The following is a 26,671-nucleotide window of genomic DNA, read 5'->3' as shown; positions in this document are numbered from 1 at the left end:
GATTAATCTTTTTCACATGCACATCATCTTTTGTATATAGATTGTATCAATCAAATCTTTCGTATATAAAGATTTATTCAGCATTTTCTGTCATACAATCTTTTTATATCTTTGAAACAAAATTTTCACACAATTTGTGATCCCGCAGCAACGCGCGGGCAAAACTATCTAGTATATACTAAACGCCTAACTTTCTGTTTAATTCCCTCTGTGTCCTTTTTACTGTTCCTTCGCCAGTGTTCTTCCGTTTTTGCCCCTCAGCTGCTCTTCAAGTCTTGCTTTTTTCGTGTTTTCCACAGTAAAATGACGGTTTTGGCCATGGTTTCCGCATGGTTTCCAGTAGAAATCTCTCGACTTCTGCCGAAAACACTCGAAACACAGAATTCTCAGCTGCTCTGCAACGGGTTGGCGGTTTCGATCATGCGTCCTACACTCCGCCTTGCGATCTCTTCCATCTCTGCTTCCTGTTCCTTTCCATCTCTCCTTCGTGATCCCTTCGATCTCTGCTTCCTCATCTTTTTGGTCTCTGCTTTGCGATCTCCTTGCCGCCTAATCGTGCAACCAATTTCTCTAGCCTTCAACAGGTAATTAAATCTCACTTCTTCTCAACTACCCAGGAGCCAAATATTTGATTTTTCGCTGTGGTTTGTTATTTTACCGAATTTGGTTGTTGATATTTCGTATTTTTTATCGTTCATTTGTGTTCTATTGGGATTGTATTTTGCTAGAATTTCATTTGGCTGCGTAACTGATTGGCTTAAAATTTTGTGAGATTAAATATTTCTTGAATTTGATCATTAGATTTCCCTTTTTTTTTTTCTTTTTTTTTTTTTTTGGAAGTTGACGTGCTTTCCCATTCATCGCCAAAACAAACCCGTGCTTCCTCCCTCTTCGTCTTCTCCTCCAGCAATTTGCGCCCTTAGTTCTCAATATGATTCACAGTAAAAACCCAGAAACTTAGAGGTACGAAAAGTTCAATTTTTTTTGTGTTTTTGATTTATTTTCAGTGTTAATTTCTGATTAAATTATTATTTGTGATAAACCCACTTAGAATCTGATATGGGTTTTTCTTGGATTCCAGAGTAAAAACGTTGAAACTTAAAGGTATGAAATTTTTTATAATTTTCTGGTGCACCTGTGATTAAATAGAACCTAATTTGATTTTACCCACAAGTGCAGATCTTACCCCGCAGTGCTCAATCTAGAGAATTGGTACTCATAATCAATAAGATTCATACGGCTTATTGGTATCAATTTTGGTTGCAGCAATGCTATTCTTGCTGAAGACCTGCCATGTAAGTGATTTAGTTTTTGCTTTTCGAATTTCTACTTTTCATGCATAATTATGAATATGTGGATGATTTGTGGGTAATATTTTCTACTTAATCTCCAATTCAAAGAAAAGGATATTGAATTGTATTATCATTTTAGTTAAAATGTGTTACCATTTTAGTTAAATATATCCCTAATTGATCTGACTAACCACGAAAAAAGGATTATCATACAAAATGTCTGCAAATAGATCGAATACTATTAATGAAAATTAATCCTTAATGCTTCCATCTGACTACATGATAGTATTTTGTGGCTAAACATAGTTTTTACTCGATCAAATATTTGCCAACTTACATTGACAAATTCATTCTCCGTCATTTGAACATCAAAAGCCAAATCACACATGAATCCCCAAACTTTAGCTTTACCATTACTAATCCTCTTGCTTGGGAATTTAAAAAAAAAATCATAAGCAAACATGAATCTTATTATATAAGGACCTTCCAAATTTTATCAAGTGTTACATAAAGTAATATATTTTGTGTGCAGAAATTCAAAGCGCGCAGAGATCTCGAGTCAAAAACAGAGGTACCCATCCCTTTTTGTTCGATTTTTGCTTTGTTTTATCTCTGTTTTCATTTTTGGGTAGGATTTTGTGCTTTATAATTGGGTTTAATGTGAAATTTTTGAAGGAGCTAAATCTCATTCAGTTCTGTTTGATTGATTGTCTATCTATGATTTGTTCTGTTATGCTTGGTAGGTTTAAATTGAATTGGATTTATATTTGATTTCGAGTTGATTAATTTTATTTTTTAGTTGTAAATCATATTAGTTGCAGATCATGAAACAATTTCATCTTTGGTTTAAGAGAATAGGCTTGATTCAATGAGATTTGGATTCATGAGTTATAGCCATCTGAGATAGGGAAGAGTGTTTGCATTATTTAGAAAAAAATTAGGAGCTACAAAACTATGCTTTAAATTTGAGTTTGTGATTACTATTTTTGTTCTTTATCTTACTAAGATTTTGGTAAATTTTCAGCAACTCTTGCACAGCGAAATGACTCCCACCAGCCAACAAACGCAACTGCTGCAATTTCAATTGCAGTTCTTGAAGAAAGGTAAGCCTATGTTCTGTACAAAGTCTTGGATTTTTTTATATGGGGTTTTATTTTTTTGTGTTTTTTTTTTCTCTTGAGAATATTAATATTGTTGAGTTATTAAATTCAACTATTGCATAGGTTAAATTTTGCTTCAAATTGTAGTAATTGTCATACAACTTTATATTTTTGTATAGAATTGCAGACGGTTTGAATTTTGGATGAGAGTTTAGAATATTTGTAAGTTGGTTCTGTTGTGGGATCTCCATGTAGCAAATTTATCCTACTTTGTATTTCTAAAATCGTAGGTTAGTTTGTCTACTGTAGCTATATAATTCTTCCATGTTTTTCAGATCATGGAGTGAGTTTCTCATGCTGAGATTGTAACCCAATCAATAAGTAAGTGAAACACAGAAGTTCTATGTCTCATGTTAGTTTTGATCCATTTCTAAAAATCCTATGCAGGGTACAAGAAAAACATTTCTTTGCTGCAAAGAAGAGTGAAGTACTGAACAACAATGTTAAAAGGTGGGACCTAGAAAACAAGATATTTGCAAAAAACAAAAAAAAAAGAAAAAAAAAAGGGAAATCTAATGATCAAATTCAAGAAATATTTAATCTCACAAAATTTTAAGCCAATCAGTTACGCAGCCAAATCAAATTCTATGAAATTCTAGCAAAATACAACCCCAATAGAACACAAATGAACGATAAAAAATACGAATTATCAACAACCAAATTCGCTAAAATAACAAACCGTAGCGAAAAATCAAATATTTGGCAACGAATCAGATAATTTTTTACTGTGTATTATACTACATGGATGTAAATAAGATAATTTTTTCATATCAATTGTTCTTTATAGAACATAGGGATGTAAATAGATTTTGATATGGAACTGGAAAGAAGAATACCAAATGAAGCACTGATTTGTTGAGATATTTATTTTTGCTTGGAAAAAAATTGAGATATTGTGGATTATTACTGACATATATAAAACTATAAGCTTTTGATATTGGGAGACAAAACCCACAAATTCAAATCAGACAAAAAATAAATAAAAAATTTAACAGACTTAAAGATCAAACTCCAAAAGGGTATTAAAAACAAGGCTTATTTGATCCATTGAGTGTGAAAGTTTTGAGCTTTGAAGAAGCAGAGGAGAGTTGCCAGTCCATCTTCAAGTAAGCTTGGCAGCCACAGATCAGGATGTGGAGAGGATGGAGAAAATTATCCTGCTGATTAAGAAGAGTCACAACAGTAGTAGAATCCACCTCCACCTCAACAGATCTAAAACCTCTCATCCAAGCCAAGCGAAATCCAAAACATAAAAAGGCAATGCATGGATTTCGCGGAGCTAGAGAAAGATACTGCCTCTAGAGATGAGTGGTTACTGATGTGTAGAAAACAAAATGTTTTCTCGCAGATGATATTAATCAAAGATGACATACATTATGGTCAAATAAACTCGGGTTGGTTGAATAAATCACTCATGGAGTTTGTTTTGCAAAAACTGTATTAATTTTGATTTCACTGCATATTTAATAGTTCTCTTCAAATACAGTTTTATCAAATTCGATTTTTCTCATTTTCAGATTTTCTGCAGACCACATTTTTTCCCTTTGCAACATTTTTTGTCTTTGAAAAAGGTATGTTATGTTTTTAACGTTTTGGGTTTTACATGTTATATCGACTTTTATTGTCTGCCTCCTTCAGCATTACTTACATTCATTTTCCAGTATTGGCTGATAAAAATTTATAAAATAGTTAAAGACTTTAACTAGAAAGTTAAAAGTTTTAGTCATATGTTCTGTGTCATTCCAATTCAAAGATTGGAAAATGACTGAAATAATATTTTCTTCCTTCTGTTTTTTCAAATTTCCTTTTGGTCCAATTTTATATTTCATTTCTTTGTGACTTCTTGCAGAACTTGGAATCAGCTTTTCACATAACATGGATGATGAATGTAAGAAACTCATACACAGAATAACTCCACCAAGGTATATGCAAATTAAAATCATAACTTGCGTCAATATAGAAATATAAATTATTTTTTATCGCACAACTTTGACATAATAATTTGTCTCATAATTTAAAATATTGTACAGATTTTAGCTACTTGGAAATCGACGACTAATATCACTTCCAAGAAGGCAAGATCAACATATGGCATGTCACAGCAGTATATTTTTCACAAACAGATGGTAAAATTGTACACATCACATTAGGCAAGTTTCAATCTTTTTTACTTCCATTTTAACACATTTCTAATTAACATTTTGTTCTAAATTTTGATTAAACTTCATTTAAATGTTTGATTTGAGAATTTCACAAGTCAAATTACCACCTCTCTCTCTCTTTCTCTCTCCACGCTCCCAAACTCAATTTTGATTTTTTTTTAATCATTGCCTAATTGTCTTTGTTACGTTTTGCAGTTGTATTCACAACTATCCAAGACACTCTGGAATTTATTACAACAAAAGGTCAAATTTTCCTTCCCTGGAAACTCCTCAAGCTAGGAACAAGTCTGGTATCCAAGCTTTACATTCAACTTTATTTAGCATGTAGCAAGCTTTGTTTGACTGGTATACTCTCAATACTGCATTTGTAAGTTATGCAGTTATCATTAGTCCAACTTTTTGAATGAACAATTATCTTCTTCTTTGCACTTTGAAGGAATAGATTTTTCTCTTGGTATCCGTTCATGATAATACATATAAATTGCATTGCCATTCGTAGTTCTCTGTTCTCTCTCAACATTATTTATGAAAATTGAAGCTATAAAATATCTCATATAATTTTAAATCCCGCAGGACCGCGCGAGTACAAATTTCTAGTATTAACTATTTCATATACACTTGTTTTTTATTTTTTTTATTTTCCCTCCTTTGTACCCTTTTCTTTTACTCCATTCATTAACTCTGTATGTGTGTGTTGTTACGTAGAGAGGCTATGGATGGACGACGATCCAATCTTGGACCGCTTCAGCGTGACAAGTGAAAGCTAAGTAACAAAACTCCGTTCCTACACAATACTCCTTCTTTTAGAGGGGCTTCTAGTTTTATGCTCCTAGACTAAGGGCTACTTTGATATTACTATGTTTTTAAGACACTCTGCTTGCAGAGGAGGACCTCGGAACTCCGAGTGTTAAGAACCATATTGTTGGGCCTATTTGCTCTCTTTCAGCCCATACTTGTTAGTTCTCAACTTGCTTTGTTGCTCAAGGCCCAGGCTATTAGGACGACACACGATGGCTGCGTTTTATTCTTCTAGCTAGGGTTTTCCCTTCCAGCTGAATATAAGTAAATGTGGCTGTGCTCTGTTAAAGGGGATCTGATGAATGAAATGAACCTTCTTTCCTTTTAAATCTCAATTCTCTTCCCTTCCTCTTACATTTCCTGCACTGTTCTATTTAATTTCCCCGATTCCATCTGCCTGAACCGATTGGGCGTACCGCCGAGTCCTTAGTGTATCTTTTTCTTTCGCTTGCTCCTAGTCTCTCATCAAATCGACAACCAAAGTTGATTGGATTCAAACTAGAAAGGTATGAGTATTTTTAATTTTTCTGAATTAATTTATTTGTTTGCTGTCATTTGATGAATTGGGATGCTCTTTAGTGAATTAATTATTACTCACAAATTTCTGGTTTGTTTTCTTTATATTTGAGGTCAATTTCTGATTTCAGCACGAAGGACGCTTGCTTCATGGTTTACTATGTTACTTGGGTCTTTGCAATTTGTATTATATTCCAATAGTAATTTTTTCGAGTCCAGGTTTTTGTTACTAGTTTAACATTTTCTTTCTAGCTCTCCATACTAAATTTGAGAGAAATGGGTAGGGGAAGATTGAGAGTGCTTGATGTCTCTGAATTCATGCATGATTTATTTCTGATCATGCTTTTTTGTTGTTGCTGCCATTGTGGATTGGCTTGTTTTCTATAAGTTTTTCTGTTTCAAAATTTTTAATTGCTTTACACAAGCTGGACCGACAGATCAGTACATACCATTATCAGTACTTGGAGGAGGGATTGTTGGGTTGGGTTAGGTTAGTACATGAATCAGTGTAGGGTTGATTATGGGCGTGTGTGTGTAGGGATGATTATGGGCCTGTGGGATTGTTGCTTGTATTTATAATTGTTTTCGGTTGCATTATTCTGTGTTCTCGCACTAACCTTTCGGAAGTGTTGAGTTCAATTATTTCCAAATTGTGGTTATAGTTGGCATTATTGTTTTTGAAATGGTAGTGCAATAACTTTCACGTGTTTGAAAGATAAGCTTTTGGGGAAATAAACAAAATATAATTTGGTAACTTCTTTTACTTGAATTAAAACTTGGCATGAGTTGTTAAATTTCTCTAAGTAGATACATGAATTTTGTGGTTTCCAAGCTCTTATTGTTTTGTTTATAATAATTCTAGAACTTATCACTCTTACTGTTTCATTTCTTATTGAGGACGACGATGATAACTAGACACTTTTTTCACGGTGGTTTAAGAATGTAGTCTATTACTTGAAAAATATGAGCATTTCTTTTCTTCTGAAAGTCCTTGTTGATGTGTGTGTTTCTGATCTTGCTTCTTTTTCTTGGTGCCATTGTGGAATTGGTTGGTTTCCGTTAGTTTTTCTGTTTCAAAATTTTTAATTGCACATTTTCTTCCTTACCATGCATACTCACTCAGTAGTTTTGAATAACAACCTAGATGCTCGCTCACCACACTCAAAGAAAGGATTTTGTGAGTTGCAAGAAAGGGATGAGATAAGGGGAACTTTTATAGCTGAGATGTCCATCAGCCTTATTTACCAAATGTGGTAGTGGATGATGCCATCACTTTAAGACAAGGGCTTTTTAACTAAAAAAAATTGAGTCTTGTGAGCTTAGCTCCATGTCGGTGTTGCATAGGATTATTGACAAAGCTAGAAAGTAGACCTACACCATGATTAGAAGCGGGTTTTGTTACCAAATTGTATTCATTTGTTTTTATTTGTCTCATGTCTCATAATTGAGTTCTCTTTGGTATTTTTGGTATTCCGGAGTGCACATACATTCATTAATTCTTTTAAGCAACATGGCTATTGCTTAGTGACTGATTGATTTGGCTTTTGCCAAAATTTCTTTTATGGGAAATTGAGAGGCAACAGGAGTTTTTGGGGTGTTAAATTTGAGAGAAATGGGTAGGGGAAGATTAAGAGTGCTTGTATGTCTCTGAATTCATTCATGTTTTGTTTCTAATCATGCTTTGTTGTTGTTGCTGCCATTGTGGATTGGTTGGTTTCCGTAAGTTTTTCGGTTTCAAAATTTTTAATTGCTTTGCACAAGTTGGACTGACAGATAAGAGTACATACCATTATTAGTACTAGGAGGAGGGATTGTTGTGTTATGTTAGTACATGAATTGGTGTAGGGTTGTTTATGGGCTTGTGGTATTGTTGCTTGTACTGATAATTGTTTTCGGTTGCATTGTTATGTGTTCTCGCACTAACCTTCGGAAGTGTTGAGTTCAATTATTTCCAAATGGTGTTTGTAGTTGGCATTATTGTTTTGGAAATGGTAGTAGAATAACTTTCACGTGTTTGAACGATAAGCTTTTGGGGAATAAACAGAATATAATTTGGTAACTTCTTTTAGTTGAATTAAAACTTGGCCTGGGTTGTAGATACATGGATTTTGTGCTTTTGCAAGCTCTTTTTGTTTTGTTCATAATTGTTCTAGAACTTATCACTCCTACTGTTTCATTTCTTGCTGAGGAAGGAGATGATAACTACACTTTTTTCACGGTAGTTTAGTAATGTAGTCTATTACTTGAAAAATATGAATGTTTCTTTCTCTTTTGAAAGTCCTTGTTAATGCAGGATGCAAGCAAATTTTTAAATAGTAGCTGTAGGGGTAAACTTCCAGTGGGTAAACTTCAAGGGGGTAAATTTAGTGTGAATAGTGGAAATAATCGTGAGGCAACTGGTACAGTTGATGGGCTTTGCTTGACACACTATATGTACACACCTCGCATTCCACATGTCACTAGTGGAATGTTAGACGGTCACCTCGTTTCCTTGCATGAAGTTGATGAGATCAAGTTGATGGAATGGTATGCACAGTCGTGCGAACTTAGAAGTCATCATATTTTAAGTGCTGATGTCAAAGTAAGGGACGAAAAGGGTCGTGTGTTCTTGTTGACAACTTGAGTAGACGGTTGGTTAAAATCATGGGTTAAGTGTAACCCATGTTTTAATGCAAGATATCCCTATTTTCCATTTTCGAACTTGTTACTGTTTGTGAGGTAAATTTCGAGAATTAACATACTTAGGATAAGGCTTTCTTTGTTGTTGTTGTTGTATCTTATATTGTTGTATCATGTTAGGGATATCTTGTACGGTGATGTCCAGCTGCAGACAAAGAGGGATCATTTAAATATTAATCTTGACACAATTTTTTTAGTGTCTTTTGGCGGGCAATATAGAGCTATGTTCTTGCATATGCTAGTAGCTACAAGTCGGGAGGCTAAATTGGATTCCCAAGCATTTGCTCTATATCGCCCGCCAAAAGACACTAAAAAAATCAGGTCAAGATTGATATTAGAATGATTCCTCTTTGTCTACAGCTAGACATCCCTCATACCACACAAGATATCTCTAACATGATACAACAACATAACATCATACAACAACAATAAAAAAGAAAGCATCATCCTAAGTATGTCAAGTCTCGAAATTTACCTCACTAACAGTAACAAGTTCGGAAATGGAAGATGGGGATATCTTGCATTAAAACATGGGTTACACTTAACCCATGATTTTAACCAACCGTCTGCTCGGGTTGTCAACAAGAACACGCGACCCTTTTCGTCCTTTACTTTGACATCAGCACTTAAAATATGATGATTTCTGAGTTCGCACGACTGTGCATACCATTCCATCGACTTGCTCTCATCAACTTCATGCAAGGAAACGGGGTGACCGTCTAACATTCCACTAGTGACATGTGGAATGCGAAGTGTGTACATATAGTGTGTCAAGCAAAGCCCATCAACTGTACCAGTTGCCTCACGATTATTTCCACCATGCACACTAAATTTATCCCCTTCAAGTTTACCCTGCAGCTATTGTTTAAAAATTTGGTGTAAAACCTTGCTTGCATTAACAAGTACTTTCAGAAGAGAAGAAAATTCATATTTTTCAAGTAATAGACTACATTACTAAACCATCGTGAAAAAAGTGTCTAGTTATCATCCCCCTCAGCAAGAAATGAAACAGGAGTGATAAGTTCTAGAACTATTATGAACAAAATCCATGTATCTACAGGGAGAAATTTAACAACTAGCCAAGTTTTAATTTCAAGTAAAAGAACTTAGCAAATTATGTTTATTTCCCCAAAAGCTTATTGTTCAAACACATGAAAGTGAAGGCAAGGAAGAATTGTGGGGTTTTGATACGAGAGACGATGATTGCGATTGGCAATCGCTATAACCCCCCAATCCCAGGTCTTCTTCATCATCACCCTACGGTCCAAACCCTAGCTCCCCAAATTCAATGCCAACAACCGGCAGCATTTGCCATTCCTTCCTCCAACGCATCCGCCTCACTCCCAGCCAGGGTCTCGGCCTTATCAAGTGAGTACCCCCTCCCGCTCTTTCTCTTCCTGTTTTTTATCATCTATCTGCCACTGACTGCGCTGCCGGTTGTTTCTACAGAACTTCTGTTTCTGAGTCCCCAAGACATGATCATGTTGACCCGAAAAGAAGGAATATAAGAGAGCAATTAAACAAGTTAAAGGTAAACAACTGCAGATTACTACCTAGTATTGCTTTGGACTAGTTAGTTAATTACATTAAAATGAGAAAAAATGATCCATAATCTGATCAGAATTGCTTCCTAATTCCCACCTGCAAGTGCATATTCAGTTAAGTTGGAACTCGGATATTCCTCCCTTGCTGGCTGGCTTTCCAAAAGGACCACCTTTGCACATTTAACATGGACAAATAACTTTCAAAACCTTGCTTGTTATTCTATGCAGCTTCTTATTTATTTTGTAGGTGGACGTTTGCCAGCAGTTTCCTGCGTTACTACAACCGCTTGCCCAAATAGTAAGTTGTGATGCAATACAGTACTCAATTTCAATCATTCGAAAGATCAGGGAGCATTTTCCACATGTAAAACTATATAAGGTTCTGCTTGCTGTTGAGGTATGGTGTCCTAATCTTGTCTTCTGCTAACTTGATTGGATCATTTGGGAACTATATTTTCATATTGTAAACTGTTTGTATCCCATCTTAAGATTAAGGTGAAAACAACGTGTGGGTTCTAGTTTTTTGAATCTTAAATCTTAATAAATTACTAGACAAGTATTTAACTTTGTTTTTCACTACCTGGCTATCTGGCAGTTGCTATATTGTTTGAAAGTAAAGTTTTTAACTTTTGTTTTTTTTTATAATCATTTATTTGTGAAAGCAACATTTTTTTTGAGACATGATGGTATTATAATGTTAAGCTAGGTATTAGAAATAATGTTAAGAATATTTAATTTCATTTCACAAATTCTTAATGTTAAGAATATTTAAATTCATTTCACAGATTCTATGTAAAATGCTCTTTTGTACCAAAATAAAATTCAAATTTCTTTTGGTTTCATGGATAAGTTGGCGAACAAAGGGAACTTCGTTTTGGATTACATGATAACTTCTGTAGTGCATAAGTTCAAAAACAAATTAATGAATAACAAGTGAAAATCATTGATTTAACATGACATGGAGGTATACAGTTCACCCACAAGAGTTCATATAAATATGAGACCAAAGATTGTAAACTTCTAAGATTTTACCTTTTACTTTCCATATATATATATATATATAGTTCGTCCTTTTACACTTACTCGTTGCATCTCGGCTGTAACTCATGGATACACCTATGTCCTTTTGGTATGGATTGTAGGTAAGAAACTTGTTTACGTTTGTTATAATAAGGAAGACTGTTGTAAATAGAATTTAGCAGTCCGTGATACTAAGAAGAAATAGGTTTTCTAACATAAATCAACTTTCTTCTCAGAGTTTTTCTTGGCAGTTTGTGATCGCATCACAAATCACAATGCTTGGTGCAACTAGGTGCATCTTTATCTCTTTTGCTTACCATGGTCTGTACATGGCCTTGGTAAAACATACATAAATATTGTCATACCTGATAAAGCTAATTTGTTGGAGTATCAATCTTTTATTTTGATACTCTACTTATCATTTGTCATTCGGAAGTGGAGTTTTCTCTTGGGCCTCAGTTAAACAACATAGTGTTGCTTTGTCAACAACAGAGGCAGAGTACATGAGTGCAACTGAGGCAACTACTCAAGCTGTGTGGCTGAGGTTTGTACTTCAAGATTTTGTGAAAAACAAACTGAAGCTACCCCTCTACTGTGATAATACATATGCCATTGCTATGACAAGAAATCTTGTGTTTCATCAAAGAACCAAACACATTGGGAGAAGATATCATTACATTCGTGAGGCTTTGCAATCAAACATTATCAATCTAATCTACTGTAAATCAGAAGAAGATCAACTTGCTGATATTTTCACCAAGGCTCTGCCAAAAGATAGATTATGCACACTCAGAGAGAAGCTTGGAGTTAAGCCAGCTACCAGCTTAGAAGGGAGTGTTGGTGGATAAGCATGGGAGTTGGATCACAGATGCATTGCAGTTGAAGAATGGAAGAAAGAAATGGAGTTCGAAAGGTTCTAAGTGTTAGAATAGCTGAAGTTCAAATAATGTAATGAACGGCCAGGATTATATCATTTCTAGGATGTATATTCTGCCACATGTCTACTTTGTTAGAAGTTAAATGAAAACATGTGTTGTGCATGTGATAAATTGATAATAGTCACGCTGCAAGTGTGTGAGTGTGGGTATGCAACAGCTATAAATCCCACCATGTAGATTCGAGCTATGAAAGTAGCTCAAAGTTCATCTCTCTAAAGTTCATCTCTGATATTCAATCTTTGAATTCATTTCAATTACTTGTTGAATTGATTACAATTACCCAGAGAAATTTAGCTTGAAAGTAGCTCAAACATTAACATTTTGGATTCAAAGATATTTTTGTGACAGCAACAAGTACTTGTTGAATTGTTCATCTCTGATATTCAATCTTTGAATTCATTTCAATTACTTGTTGAATTGTTCATCTCTGATATTCTTCGTCGATCTGCTGAGGTGGGGATTTATTGTGGGGGGTTTTAATTTTTCTGGGGTTGTTTCTTTCGATGTGGTATAGCTGTAAGTGGAAGCTCTTATGGTTGGAAATGGGCCTACCTTGTTGGTGCTGCTGACGGTCCAAAGAGGATCAGTGGCTCAAACCATTGTTTTCGTCATGCGTTGGACATATGGGCCTTCATTTCAAAAGATGATTAGAATGAATTTCTTTTTATTTTTGGAAAGTAATTTTTACTTCATTTTTCTCTTGTACATTTCCTAGTATTTAGTTGTGTACAGATGTTTATTCAATCTGCTATCCATGTTTCACTCATTGTCTGCGATCAAGTGTCACAAAACTTAATATCGATGTTTCTCTCATTGTCTGCGATCAGAACTTAATCTGAAATATAAAAGCAATGCTCAAGCGTGAAAGAATTTACAAACGTACACCCAAATTAATGAGCTTGAGATATTCTGAAAAGAAAAAGAAAAAAAACTTCGATTGAACGTTATGAGTCACATAGGAAAACTCAAACGATTTAAAAAGCCAATGAAAGCCTGCAAATGCATTGTGGATTGCATTTCATTTATCACCATTACCAAAAGACAGGACTTAACCCCATCTTAATCCTTGAATACATTCTTCAGCAGCTTCGGCTTAGAGGATGAGATGAATAGGGGTTCATATGGTTTGTCCTTGGGACGTTCTGGGCACTTTTCCGGCCAGTGGAGACCACTATGCTTACAATAGTCACAATATGCGACAATAAGACGTCCTTTCCAGGAACCACCAGGGTGGACACAAAGGTTGGGGTTTCTGTAGAGTTGACGATCAAAAATTAATACCACAAACTACACCATAGCCATCGCCAACAATAGCACCAGGTGGAACACCATTCCAGTATGGACATGCAGAACTGAAGTGCTCATTTTCCTTACGGCAAACTCGACAGTGCCCGAAATTACGTTCTTCTTGTTCAGTTTTTACCTCGATCTGGAGTTGAGCCTTCGAGTCTCCAACGTCCTTTAGTAAACATTTTTCTTTTTCTGTTTGTTAGTAGTTCCATTGTTAAATACAAGAAGCAGAAGAAAATTCTTTAAATCACGTATTGTTATAACAATATATAACCTAAATCTTCTTGCAGCACAACATGCATACTATAGAGTTATAAACAAAATGTATTGAGCCAATTACACAATTATTAAGTAGCAATTGAGTTGAATGTAATTGTGAGCTTGAAGGAAAGTATCTGCATGCATATATATTCATTCGGGACATATTGAGGATTATTAATATTACTCATTCAGTCAAATAAAAAAATTCAAGGTAATCTTCCCAGCACAAACCCTAAAACAAAAGCAAAAGCCATACCATTAGATCTCTGGATATGGAGGACTCTCCATCGGGGTTTCTCCACAGATCCGGATCTCACACGAAACTTGGGTTTAGTTCCGGATTTGTATTTGGGTTTGGCTTTGGCCTTCACTTTTGCCTTGGCGCAGACAGTTTGCACAAGTAGGATTTTTGCGTTAGGGAGGTGAGACTTGGATTTCGGTTTGGCTCTAGTTTTTGCTTTGGATTTGGCCATGGCTTTCCACAGATAATATATTGCAGATCAGAAAGTCAGGAGAGGGAGAGGCACAGATTTCACAAATTAGGGTTTCAGGGTTATTAGGAAAATGGTGATGTATAAAAAGGGAGAGGGCCGACTTCGGTTTAATAGGAAATTACCTCTTTTGTATTTTAAAAGAAACTGATTTTACAGCTTAAAAAGTCAATACTTTCAAGTTTGTTGTATAGGGCCTTCTTTTCTTTATTTATTTTTTTTTTTTTGGTCGAGTTTTTGGGCTATTTTGAAAAATGTATGGATGGTTTTCACAATTCTCTCAAGCTAAAACCTTGATTCTACTATTTACTTTCTCACACCATCCTAATGCTAAAACCCCAATTGTGCAATCGCTCTACTTCATAACACTAAAAGCCCTAGCTACTTCTACAATCTCTCTACTTCACAACGCTAAAAACGCTACTTCTACAATCCCTCTCTCTCTCTTATGACGCCATGGCGGCAAAATTGAAAGCAAAATCCAAATCCAAAAACAACTCCACAACAGAACCCAAATATTTCCAGTACCGCATGAGATCAGGAGCCGGTGTGTGGAAGAATCCTTGTATGGCTTTATTTTTGTTTTAGGATTAATTTGTGATGGAGAAGATATTATTATAAATAATTATTAACATCTCCCAAATAAATATACATGTGCATCTATACCATCCTTCAAAACAATTTCAATTCAATTCCATACATATTTAACTCAGTTGCTACTAAATAACCTTTTTTTCCTTTCCTGGAGAGAGTATTTCAAGCAAAGCAGGCCGTGCCATGCATAACTCTATATACATATTGTGTACCAGCTGTATAAGTATACATTAATCTGGCTATCATATAAGCAACAGTTTATTGATAATGTCATAGTGCTTTCTCCGTACTAGGCATGTTATGTTCCCATGTCCCTTGGCTTAAAATACCCGCCAAGTCCCTTGGCTAACTGTTAACAAATTTCCCAAAAAGTTTTTCGAAACCGTTGCAATATAAACTCGATTGTCTTGGTCGCCTTCAACATCAAAATACATATTTCTCCACCAAGATCTAATAAATGGAAGCTTAACCACTTCATCTACAACGGTTGTTAATCGAAGCAACTTTTTAACAGAGGACTCTGAAGTGAAAGTCGCAAGGCGAAGATAATAGTTGCCCTTCAATTTTGTTAAGGGATGCCCGTAATTTTTTATATCTCTTCCGTGCCTAGACAAGTTGAAAATATTATGAGTATATACAGGGAAGAGAGAAGATCATAAATATAGACAAGAGAGAAGTAACTTACTCAAGCCAACCCGTTAGTTTTTCTTCCGCAAGTTTTCCTTTCGGCTTATAAACAATAAACACTGACGTCTTGTTAACAGCTTTTAATCGATGAAAAAATTTCATATACAATTGGACAACAGTGTTGTTGGATTTACGTTCGATTTGATTCGATGTCACATATATCACTGCCAACCGATCGATAAACAGATAAATTAATACATTGATTGATAACTCAACTGAGGAAACAAATTGATTGAGAGATTACTTAATTACCCTTCAAATCTCCTCCAGTACTGCGATCGAGCAAAGATGCTTGTAACAATACATAGCTGACTTCCTCGCTTGCTTTAGTTATGGAAATTTTGTTGATATTTTTAAACCTAGAAAATTCTTCAGTCATTGCATCCTTAGCAGCCTCCTCACCTCCACCTAATGCATCAATTGTAGTGATGTTCCTAGAAAACAATTTACCCTTTTGCTTATTTTCGTCGTAAGCATACCCGATAAGAGACACCTTTGGCTTCTGCACATAAATAATAACAAGATAATTAAATAACTATATTATAGACATTTTTTATATGTACGATTACATTGAGGACTGAATGAATAAATTGGTCATGAACTCGTCACATCCACGAGATTCGAGTTTACATGCGAAGAAGAATACCATTAAATTGTAGTATAAAGTGGTATATTATAAACACTTAAATTTCCAATTCCACTCCGGCAATGTATAATCCAAATGTACAGGGAGGACTAATAGTCTGTATATAACGGAGTCCAACATTTGTTGTTCGTGTAACAGGTTTAGAGCCTTTCAAATCTTTAGCTGATACGTTTTCCTCCAAGTGTTTACAAGCTTTTTCGCATTCTTCAGCATTCCCCGCCATCGTTACAACTATATTGGTTGGAGTTACTTTTGAATCTTTTGAAACTTTTTCCTGTGTCTCTCTAACTGAAAATATGAAATATTCAAAGACTAAATAAATTAAGGTGAAGCTAATAAACCCTAAAACCTGTAAAGAAAACGAAAACAAAAACAAAATAATAATAGAATGAGAAGGAGAAGGAGAAGGAAATAAAAACAATTACCTATGCGACGTCCCTCATCTCTTGTTACCCTAGAATCGTAACCGATTACTACTCCTTTACGTAAGACCACGATAATAATTGTGGTTCCTTCATGCTATATATTAAGTAGAACCATAGGGAATTATTAAGATATTCTATATAGTAAAGAAACAAAGAGAAATTTTAACAATTGTGTCATCATATACCTGTTCATGATGAGGTTTTTTTGAATGAGGTATATCCATTAATTGATTTCTTTTTTACGACGACGGTGCAAGCTAGTCTTAGACAGAGGGGAGTTTGTCCGAGGCAAATTGTCTCGACTACGTTGGGAGTACTCTATAGAAATTCCAAGAAGTATGAAAGGTGATATTTGATGGTGTGTTCAGGACGTGCATGCGCCTCTTCTTTATAGTTAAGATTATAACAAGGTCAACCCCCTATTTGGACTCGGGAAGAAGTTAACAAAGGAAAGTCAACTCTCACAAGTCTTGGAAAAATAAATGATCCAAGAAGATCCTCATCATGTAAGCGTAATTTTTTAATACGTACGATGTTATTATGTGAGCGTATAGTGTTTAGAGTAAGTTTTATCAAAATTCAATATCTTAATCACACACGTTTTATTAATTTTCTTGTTGGATAATGGGAAAGCAGGAAAGTTTTTCCAAATAATAGAATGTGAGTATATATACAACCTAAAACCTATAGGCAAGTTTTATAAAATTTTGGAATTATATTTTATTTTCTATGTTAGCCTATAGGAGGAAATAATCAATAATATAAGTTTCCTTATTCTCGTGGATTTAGTTTTGCTTGTGCAATTAAGAATGATACGTATTTCCCGTTTTCAGGTAATCTCACATCTTGTTGTTTTCCTCTCAAATATCATTACTAAGAAGAATAAAGAAATTCTTTATGTGTGTGACATCATGAGAAAAATACCGATACATTGTTTAATTATTCTTCCTCCACCTATATGGTATTTATGACGACAAATATTCGTACATAAATATGAAAATTCTTACTATATATGACGAATTATCAATGACGTGTGTATATATATATATATATATATATATTTTTTTTTTGGATGCAAAGTAACGTAAATTTTTCATCACATATTAAATGTATAAGTGGTGTTGTAATCATTGCTTGTCACCTTAATATGTGCTGTAATCACTTGGGTCACATATGTCAATTCAGATAGCTATTAAGAGAACATCGTGTGATGAATCAAATATTTTCTCTTTTGTGATTTAAAATTACAATTTTTAACAAATATAAAGTAACTCTTCAGTTAATCACACTTTCATATATCAACAATTAAACATATAAGATCAATATATACACCAAGTGCACATCCCAAAAACTAACATAAACGATCTCAAAATCAATTTAAGTCGTGGTGTCCCATTTCAACTTAATAATAATTCAACATGGAGGGCACCAGCACTAAAAGTAAAGTTTTTCCTTCCCTGAAATGCAGAGAGCTCAGATGGATCTCAAGATGAGACTATCTGAAAGCTTTGCATAAGGGAATGGTGCTCTTGGTATTTTGAGGTTCATTTGCGAAGGAACTACACTAGTACACTTGATGTGCTTATAAATAATACTCCTTATATTATCGATTGATTTTGCAGTGGAATTTCAATTTTTTTTTAAATATATTTAAATGTTAAAGATCTTGTAAGGTGCTTTCTTGACTAATGTCTAATATTATAAGAAGAATATTTATCTGTCTATTCATCTTCCTATTGCTTGCCGTATAATTTCTGAATGACACATCAATAATTATACTGATATTTAACGAAATAGATTGAATCCAGCTGGTAGAGTGGAAGGGTTAACTGACAAAATTTAAATTTCAAAAGGCAAGACGAGATCAAAATAATATTTCAAGAGCATAGGAAAAAATAAGTCTGGATAAATATTCTTTTCATGATATTAAATGAATACTAAAGCCACTCATATAGTCACATGTCCTATTTCACCACCCACTTTTTAATAAAAAATTCTAATGACATATTTTATATTTTGTAAATGACTTATAAACCCTAATAAAAAGCCATAAGAACAAAATAAAAAAGAAGTTAAAAAGGAGAGCCCAAAACCTCCAATCTCTTTCTTCCCGTTTCTCTCTCTTTCACCTCCTGCCCTCTCTTACTTTCTTTCCAAATTTACTCTTCTCTATGATTGATAGCTGTTGGGAAAGATTTACAACGGATATGGTGAGAGGCTTCAAGTCTTGACAATAATCTCTAAAAATTTGAAATCTCATAGTTCTTGATCTTGACGGTCTTTATATTTGGATTTGGTACGGGAAGAGAGAAAGAGAGAAGAAGAGAAAGGCAGGAAAAAAAAATCGGCCGGCAGCAAGGAGAACGACAGCAGGTGCGGTGGTGAGTTTGGTTGATGGCGGGTAATGAGTTCCAACGCTATGATGCTACGTGGCGGTTGAATTTATGCTTTTTTTCTCTATCTTATTTAAGTTTTTGTTATAAGTTTTAAAAATAAAAATACATTAGGAATAACAGTAAGTGAAGAAAGAGAAGTAAATTTTTTGCATTTTTATGGGTGATTGAGAAAACAAGACAAAGAGATGAATCTAGCAGCTCGAAATAAAAATTTACCGGACTCAATCTTCCTTGTATTACACATATCACATACACATGGAGGCATTATGGACTCTTACGTTTGGTCCAATTTGCTATTTAGCTGATGCATACATGGAACTCTTCAACATGATTTGAATTATCTATACTCATTCACAAGTCATGAATATGAAGAAGTGATTTGGAAGCATTATTTCAATGTAATTATTTTCAAGAAGAAAAGATTAATGTGTGCATGGTCTATAGGAATTTGGAAAAGTTTGGTGCTGAATTGGCTATTGTGGAACATGCCAGTCGGACATCTAAAAGATCAAGGAAAGACTAATATAAATTTGTGGAATTTTTTTTTTTTTTTTTGCGAGAATAGGAGAATGATGTGTGAGGTATACCTTGAAGAAAACAATTTAAAGGTTTTGTATTTTAATTACTTAGGAATTTGTACAGTTGTTTTGAGAGTTGTAAGGATGTCATAGAAACTTGAGGTCTATTAATTTGTAAACCTTTATAAATATTGTACTATAAATCATTGAATGAAAGACTTGATTGAATAAAAACTAGTTTATTTGCCTTGTGAACTTGAAGTGAGTGATTTCTCCTTCTCAAATCAAGTGTTTGGTTTGGTCGTGTGAGCGAATCCACGATTAGCAACACGGAGAAAGCTCCGTTAACTTTCTGGCAATTCGCCTCTTTCGGGATCTATCAAAATCGGGACAGACCAATTACCAAATCCGCCTACCCTTGGTTGAGTGAATCTTAGGCGATCCATCCCTAATCTCTTCGAGACCCTTAGTTTTTTCCTGCTTAGCCAATTTGGGTGTCTTACAATTCTGTAAACTTGAAACCCTTGGTTTTTTCCTGCTTAGACGATTTGGGTGTCTTACAATTCTGCAAACAAACATAACAAGAGAAAAAATTACAAAAGGGATGTGTCGGAGACTCAATGTTTCAACTATAGCTCGAGAAAAAAGAAGAAAAATGTCATGTTAAAAAAGGTGTCTTACAATTATGTATAAATTGACGACTCTCTTCAATTCGATGTTTGTATTTAAAATTCCAAACTTAGGCAACAATCTGCAGTGCACAATACTTTGCAAAGTATATACAGAGGATACATAAAAGGATTACTGATAGTAGTTTTATAAGTGAACTTGGTTTGTAGCATTTTCTCGTTTCTAATCAAGGCGATAAATGATTCTAACTCGGCCCCATCAACATTGTGATCAGAAAGACTATTACGCGAAGAACTCAATTGACAAGGCCTACATCAAGAACTTCATAAGTTATGAAACAAATTAAACACACAAAAATCAAACAAATATTTGTTAGGAAAAAAAAAAAAAAAAAAAAGGAGTACTCAATAAAAAATACTTTTACGAGGAGTGCACAATTAAAATTTTATTTTAAAGGCGAGTAGCGCCCATTATAATGATAAAGAGAATTTCTGTCTCATGAATGATAAACCAATTAGTATGCGATTAATAGGCAGACTGCATAGGCATCTTTAGTCAATCTGCTATCCACGATTCACTCATTGTCTGCAATCAAGTGTCACAAAACTTAATAGAAATTTTATCACCAACTTAATCTCATCAAATATAAAAATAATGTTCAGGAGGAAAGTAATTAACAAACGTACACCCAAAGTAATGAGCTTAAGAATTCTGAAAAGAACTATGAGTCACATGGAGAAAAACTCAACGACTAAAAAAAGGCAATGAAGACCTGCAAATGCATTGTGTATTGCATTCCATTTATTATTAAACACCATTACCAAAAGGCAGGACTTGACACCCTTCTTAATCCTTCAATATGTTTTCTTCAGCAGCTTCGGCTTAGAGGATGAGATGAATAGAGGTTTATATGATTTGTCCTTGGGACGTTCAGGACACTTTTCCTACCAGTGGAGACCACTATTCCTACAGTAGTTACAATATGCGACAATAAGACGTCCTTTCGAGGAACCACCAGGGTGGGCACAACGGTTGGTGTTTTTATAGAGTCTACGATCAAAAAGACCACAAACTACACCATAGCCATCGCCAACAATGGCGCCCGGGGGGACACCATTCCAATATGGGCAGGCAGAACTGAAGTGCTTATTTTCCTTACGGCAAACTCTACAGCGCCCGAAATTACATTCTTCTTGTTCAGTTCTTCCCTCTATCTGGAGTTCAGCCTTTGAGTCTCCAACGTTCTTTAGTAAACATTTTTGTTTTTCTGTTTGTTAGAAGTTCCATTGTTAAATACAAGAACAAGAAGCAAAAGAAAATATTCAAATCACACGTATAGAGGTTATAACCATAGCCTAATTTTTCTTGCAACACACTATGTATACAATAGAGTCATAAGAAACATGTAATGAGCCAATTACACAATTATTAAGTAGCAATTGAGTTGAATAGAATTGTGAATCTGAAGAACATTAGATGCATGGGAGATGTTGAGAGTTATTTATATTACTCAATTAGTCAAATAAAAAAAGATTCAAGGTAATCTTCCCAGCACAAACCCTAAAACAAAAATCAAAAGCCATACCATGATTAGGTCTCTGGATATGGAGGCCTTCTCGTCGGGGTTTCTCCAAGGACCCGGATCTCACACGATACTTGGATTTGGGTTTGGCTCCGAATTTGTATTTGGATTTGGATTTGGCTTTCACTTTTGTCTTGGCGTCGTCGTCAGAGAGAAAGAGAGATTGCACAAGTAGGGTTTTAGTGTGAGGGAGGTGAGACTTGGATATCGGTTTGGTTCTAGTTTTTCCTTTGGATTTGGCCATGGCTTTCCACGGAGAAAAGATGGCAGAGAGAGTCAAGAGAGAGAGAGAGGGAGAGAGATTTTCACAAATTAGGGGTTTAGCGTTATTTGGATTGTCAATGGTGATGTATAAATAGGGAGAGAGCCGACTTTCGATCGGTTAAAAAGGAAATTTAAATTGCCTCTTTTGTTGTTTCGATAATAAAAAACTTCCAAAATATTCTTATTTTTTTATAATTAATTACTCAAATTACATATATCATGCCAGGCAATGTATCGAAAGGAAGATACATGGCCCTATAGAATTTGTGTCCTTTAGTTCGATGCTTGATCAGTTAGGCCATCTCAAACGAAACGATTAAATATATTCTTATTTAGAATTATAGTCATACAAAAAATTATTTTAAAATGAACAATGTCAGATCATACTTATATACCATTTTTAACCAAATGAATTGAACATATCCCTCTTAATACAGACCAAGAACAGTGGCGACCAGTCGGCCTTAATAAACAACATGTTGATGCGTATTTCTATAAAAGGATTTAACGGGTCTATTCATACATTTCCGCGGTTGAACTAACTAAATTGTTTTTGAAAGGTTACCTCAATTAAGGTCTAAATTAGAACAATTGCGACTCATCTAATAGGTTGCCACCTTTGGAACTGTCTGTATAGGTTAAGATATTAGAATTTCAAAAGCATGCATTCCGTCCCTCATCTTCGAGAGAAACATATGTACTCCTCTTGCTAAATTCTAACAATTAAGTGTTTAGGACGCTTAAAGATAGATGGTTAAATTTTGATTAGATATTGTCCAAACTCTAACACAGCACACGAGTGGAGACGAGATTCTGTCCAAGGACATTGCCGAAAAAGTCTCTACATCTTTAACAAACCATTCTGGTTCAAAAGAGCACAAACTGAATGAGAAAGGGTTCCTCCCTATTTAAGTCAAACGCATAAGGAGCTAATCGACTAAAAGTACTCTTGATATCTTTATGTACGAGTTGTTTGTCGGAAAGAAAAGCAGCAAAGCGGTGTGTTGGATTGGAAGTTTTCATATGGCAAAGACTTTAATTATTCTTTTGTTTTGTTTTACTTTTAATTTAAGCGAGTTCGGGTAAGAGCATTCATAGAACGGGTGACCCACTAAGAAGTTCTCATGTGAGTTTCCAGAAACAAAACCGTGAGGGCGTGGTCGGGGCCCAAAGCAGACAATATCGTGCTACGGTAGAGTTAAGCCTAGGATGTGGTCGAACCCGGGTCGGGATGTGACAATTTGGTATTAGAGCCAATCCATGGCTGGAAGTAGACCTGGCAAACGGGTCGTGTCTGTCGTGTTCGTGTAACACCTGTTATCTTAACGGGTCGTGTCGTGTCACACCCGTTATCTTAACGGGTCCTTAACAGGTCGTGTCACTTTACCCAATGGGTAAAGTGACCCGACCCGTTATGACCCGTTAAGAAAAAAATATTTTTTTTTTTAAATTTGCACATACCACACATTGCGACATAAATATTACTTGAAAACATTAAAACATTTCTCGTTCAAGTACTATATCTACACTCGAAAATGAAAGCCTAATAAAAAAAATAATACATACACTACTAATCTATTACAAATATTAAATGTGCAAGGATAAAGAGTTTTTGTTTTTAAGATTGACTAACACTTAGAGTTTATTTATACTTTTATTAAGTATAACATAAGATTTTGTGGTATCCACTTGTGTAAATATTTTAAATTGAAGATCGAATTCATTCATTGTATTCGTATAGGGTCAAGGAGTGTAGTTATAAAAAATCATCAAAATCGGAGTTAAAATAACCGTTAAATCGTGATTTTTCGTTTATAACCGTTGAAAAGCTTTGTCCCGTTACTTGATCTCTGAATGTTTTTTTTTTGTGATTTTTTGCTGATGTGATCTCCAAGCATATACAAACAATTTTGACGGTTTGGATCGTTGAAATTAGTTTTGGAGAATTCGTAAAACGATAGATTGACTAACACTTAGAGTTTATTTATACTTTTATTAAGTATAACATAAGATTTTGTGGTATCCACTTGTGTAAATATTTAAAATTGAAGATCGAATTCATTCATTGTATTCATATAGGGTCAAGGAGTGTAGTTATAAAAAATCATCAAAATCGGAGTTAAAATAACCGTTAAATCGTGATTTTTCATTTATAACCGTTGAAAAGCTTTGTCCCGTTACTTGATCTCTGAATGTTTTTTTTTTGTGATTTTTTGCTAATGTGATCTCCAAGCATATACAAACAATTTTGACGGTTTGGATCGTTGAAATTAGTTTTGGAGAATTCGTAAAATGATAGATTGACTAACGCTTAGAGTTTATTTATACTTTTATTAAGTATAACATAAGATTTGTGGTATCCACTTGTGTAAATATTTTAAATTGAAGATCGAATTCATTCATTGTATTCATATAGGGTCAAGGAGTGTAGTTATAAAAAATCATCAAAATCGGAGTTAAAATAACCGTTAAATCGTGATTTTTCGTTTATAACCGTTGAAAAGCTTTGTCCCGTTACTTGATCTCTGAATGTTTTTTTTTTGTGATTTTTTGCTGATGTGATCTCCAAGCATATACAAACAATTTTGACGGTTTGGACCGTTGAAATTAGTTTTGGAGAATTCGTAAAACGATAGATTGACTAACACTTAGAGTTTATTTATACTTTTATTAAGTATAACATAAGATTTTGTGGTATCCACTTGTGTAAATATTTTAAATTGAAGATCCAATTCATTCATTGTATTCATATAGGGTCAAGGAGTGTAGTTATAAAAAATCATCAAAATCGGAGTTAAAATAACCGTTAAATCGTGATTTTTCATTTATAACCGTTGAAAAGCTTTGTCCCGTTACTTGATCTCTGAATGTTTTTTTTTTGTGATTTTTTGCTGATATGATCTCCAAGCATATACAAACAATTTTGACGGTTTGGATCGTTGAAATTAGTTTTGGAGAATTCGTAAAATGATAGATTGACTAACGCTTAGAGTTTATTTATACTTTTATTAAGTATAATAACATAAGATTTTGTGATATCCACTTGTGTAAATATTTTAAATTGAAGATCGAATTCATTCATTGTATTCATATAGGGTCAAGGAGTGTAGTTATAAAAAATCATCAAAATCGGAGTTAAAATAACCGTTAAATCGTGATTTTTCGTTTATAACCGTTGAAAAGCTTTGTCCCGTTACTTGGTCTCTGAATGTTTTTTTTTTGTGATTTTTTGCTGATGTGATCTCCAAGCATATACAAACAATTTTGACGGTTTGGATCGTTGAAATTAGTTTTGGAGAATTCGTAAAACGATAGATTGACTAACACTTAGAGTTTATTTATACTTTTATTAAGTATAACATAAGATTTTGTGGTATCCACTTGTGTAAATATTTTAAATTGAAGATCGAATTCATTCATTGTATTCATATAGGGTCAAGGAGTGTAGTTATAAAAAATCATCAAAATCGGAGTTAAAATAACCGTTAAATCGTGATTTTTCGTTTATAACCGTTGAAAAGCTTTGTCCCGTTACTTGATCTCTGAATGTTTTTTTTTTGTGATTTTTTGCTGATGTGATCTCCAAGCATATACAAACAATTTTGACGGTTTGGATCGTTGAAATTAGTTTTGGAGAATTCGTAAAACGATAGATTGACTAACACTTAGAGTTTATTTATACTTTTATTAAGTATAACATAAGATTTTGTGGTATCCACTTGTGTAAATATTTTAAATTGAAGATCCAATTCATTCATTGTATTCATATAGGGTCAAGGAGTGTAGTTATAAAAAATCATCAAAATCGGAGTTAAAATAACCGTTAAATCGTGATTTTTCATTTATAACCGTTGAAAAGCTTTGTCCCGTTACTTGATCTCTGAATGTTTTTTTTTTGTGATTTTTTGCTGATGTGATCTCCAAGCATATACAAACAATTTTGACGGTTTGGATCGTTGAAATTAGTTTTGGAGAATTCGTAAAACGATAGATTGACTAACACTTAGAGTTTATTTATACTTAGATTCACCACTTCTATTAATTTTCATTTTTCCCTCTCTTTTTTGTTTCCTTTTCAACTTTTTCTTATCATTTTCACTTTTCCCTCCAACATCTTTCCCTAATTGAATTCCCTCACTTTTTTGTTTTATTTTCAACTTTTCTTAACATTTTCATTTTCTCTCCAATTTTTTTTTCAAAAAGGGCGGCAAGTTGGCAAATGGCAATGGCAAGAAATTGATTATTGAAATTTGAGAATGGAAACAAATCACATATGAGTCCTGACGCATCAAATTTCAATGGATGCAAAATCATGCAAATATGCAATGCATGATCATGCATATTAAATTATTAATTAATAATTATTATAGTTTTTATAAAATTTAATATATATATATATAATTAGTATAGATAGACTTAATATTTTGGGGGTATAATTATTATAGTATATATAATTATTATAATTATTATAAATTTTATAGTTAATTTAATATATATATATATATATATATATTTATTATAATTTTTAGGGGTATAAAATTGTAAAATTAATGTATATAATTATTACAGTATTTTTTGAGGGTTATAAAATTATAAAAATAATATTCTGCTTATCGTGTATCGTGTTTACCCACGTGTATACCCGACCCAACCCGTTATCTTAACAGGTGCTTATCGGGTTACCCGATAAGACCCGATTCGTTATCGTGTCGACCCAAACACCTGTTAATTTCGTGTCGTGTCGTGTCAGAAATTGCCAGGTCTAGCTGGAAGTGTGC

At 34.1% G+C, this 26,671-nt stretch overlaps 1 protein-coding gene across 8 annotated transcripts; it reads left to right on the top strand.

The window, feature by feature from the left end:
- The first annotated feature begins 285 nt into the window (after positions 1 to 285).
- Positions 286 to 12,345, top strand: LOC137721857 (uncharacterized). Of its 8 annotated transcripts, none has more exons than XR_011066732.1 (10): positions 286 to 584; positions 841 to 963; positions 1,082 to 1,104; positions 1,180 to 1,295; positions 1,825 to 1,863; positions 2,317 to 2,395; positions 4,810 to 9,975; positions 10,057 to 10,138; positions 10,399 to 11,463; positions 11,664 to 12,345. XR_011066732.1 is itself a non-coding variant. In XM_068460882.1 (10 exons), the coding sequence occupies exons 7-10, from the start codon at positions 9,896 to 9,898 to the stop codon at positions 11,676 to 11,678; spliced, it is 327 nt and encodes a 108-aa protein (XP_068316983.1). In that variant the 5' UTR covers positions 287 to 584; positions 841 to 963; positions 1,082 to 1,104; positions 1,180 to 1,295; positions 1,825 to 1,863; positions 2,317 to 2,395; positions 4,810 to 9,895; the 3' UTR covers positions 11,679 to 12,345. The 8 variants fall into 8 exon arrangements, 2 of the variants coding, with proteins under 2 accessions (XP_068316983.1, XP_068316984.1); XM_068460882.1 differs by having other exon boundaries at positions 287 to 584; positions 10,399 to 10,548; XR_011066733.1 differs by lacking the exons at positions 4,810 to 9,975; positions 10,057 to 10,138; positions 10,399 to 11,463; positions 11,664 to 12,345 and adding exons at positions 2,728 to 2,773; positions 3,970 to 4,023; positions 4,302 to 4,374; positions 4,483 to 4,758 and having other exon boundaries at positions 343 to 584.
- The last annotated feature ends 14,326 nt before the right edge of the window (positions 12,346 to 26,671 follow it).

Source organism: Pyrus communis, chromosome 17 (assembly GCF_963583255.1).
Source record: "Pyrus communis chromosome 17, drPyrComm1.1, whole genome shotgun sequence".
In the NCBI taxonomy this organism is placed as follows: Eukaryota; Viridiplantae; Streptophyta; class Magnoliopsida; order Rosales; family Rosaceae; genus Pyrus; species Pyrus communis.
The sequence above is the reverse complement of the archived record's forward strand: the minus strand, read 5'-3'. Positions and strand labels throughout refer to the sequence as shown.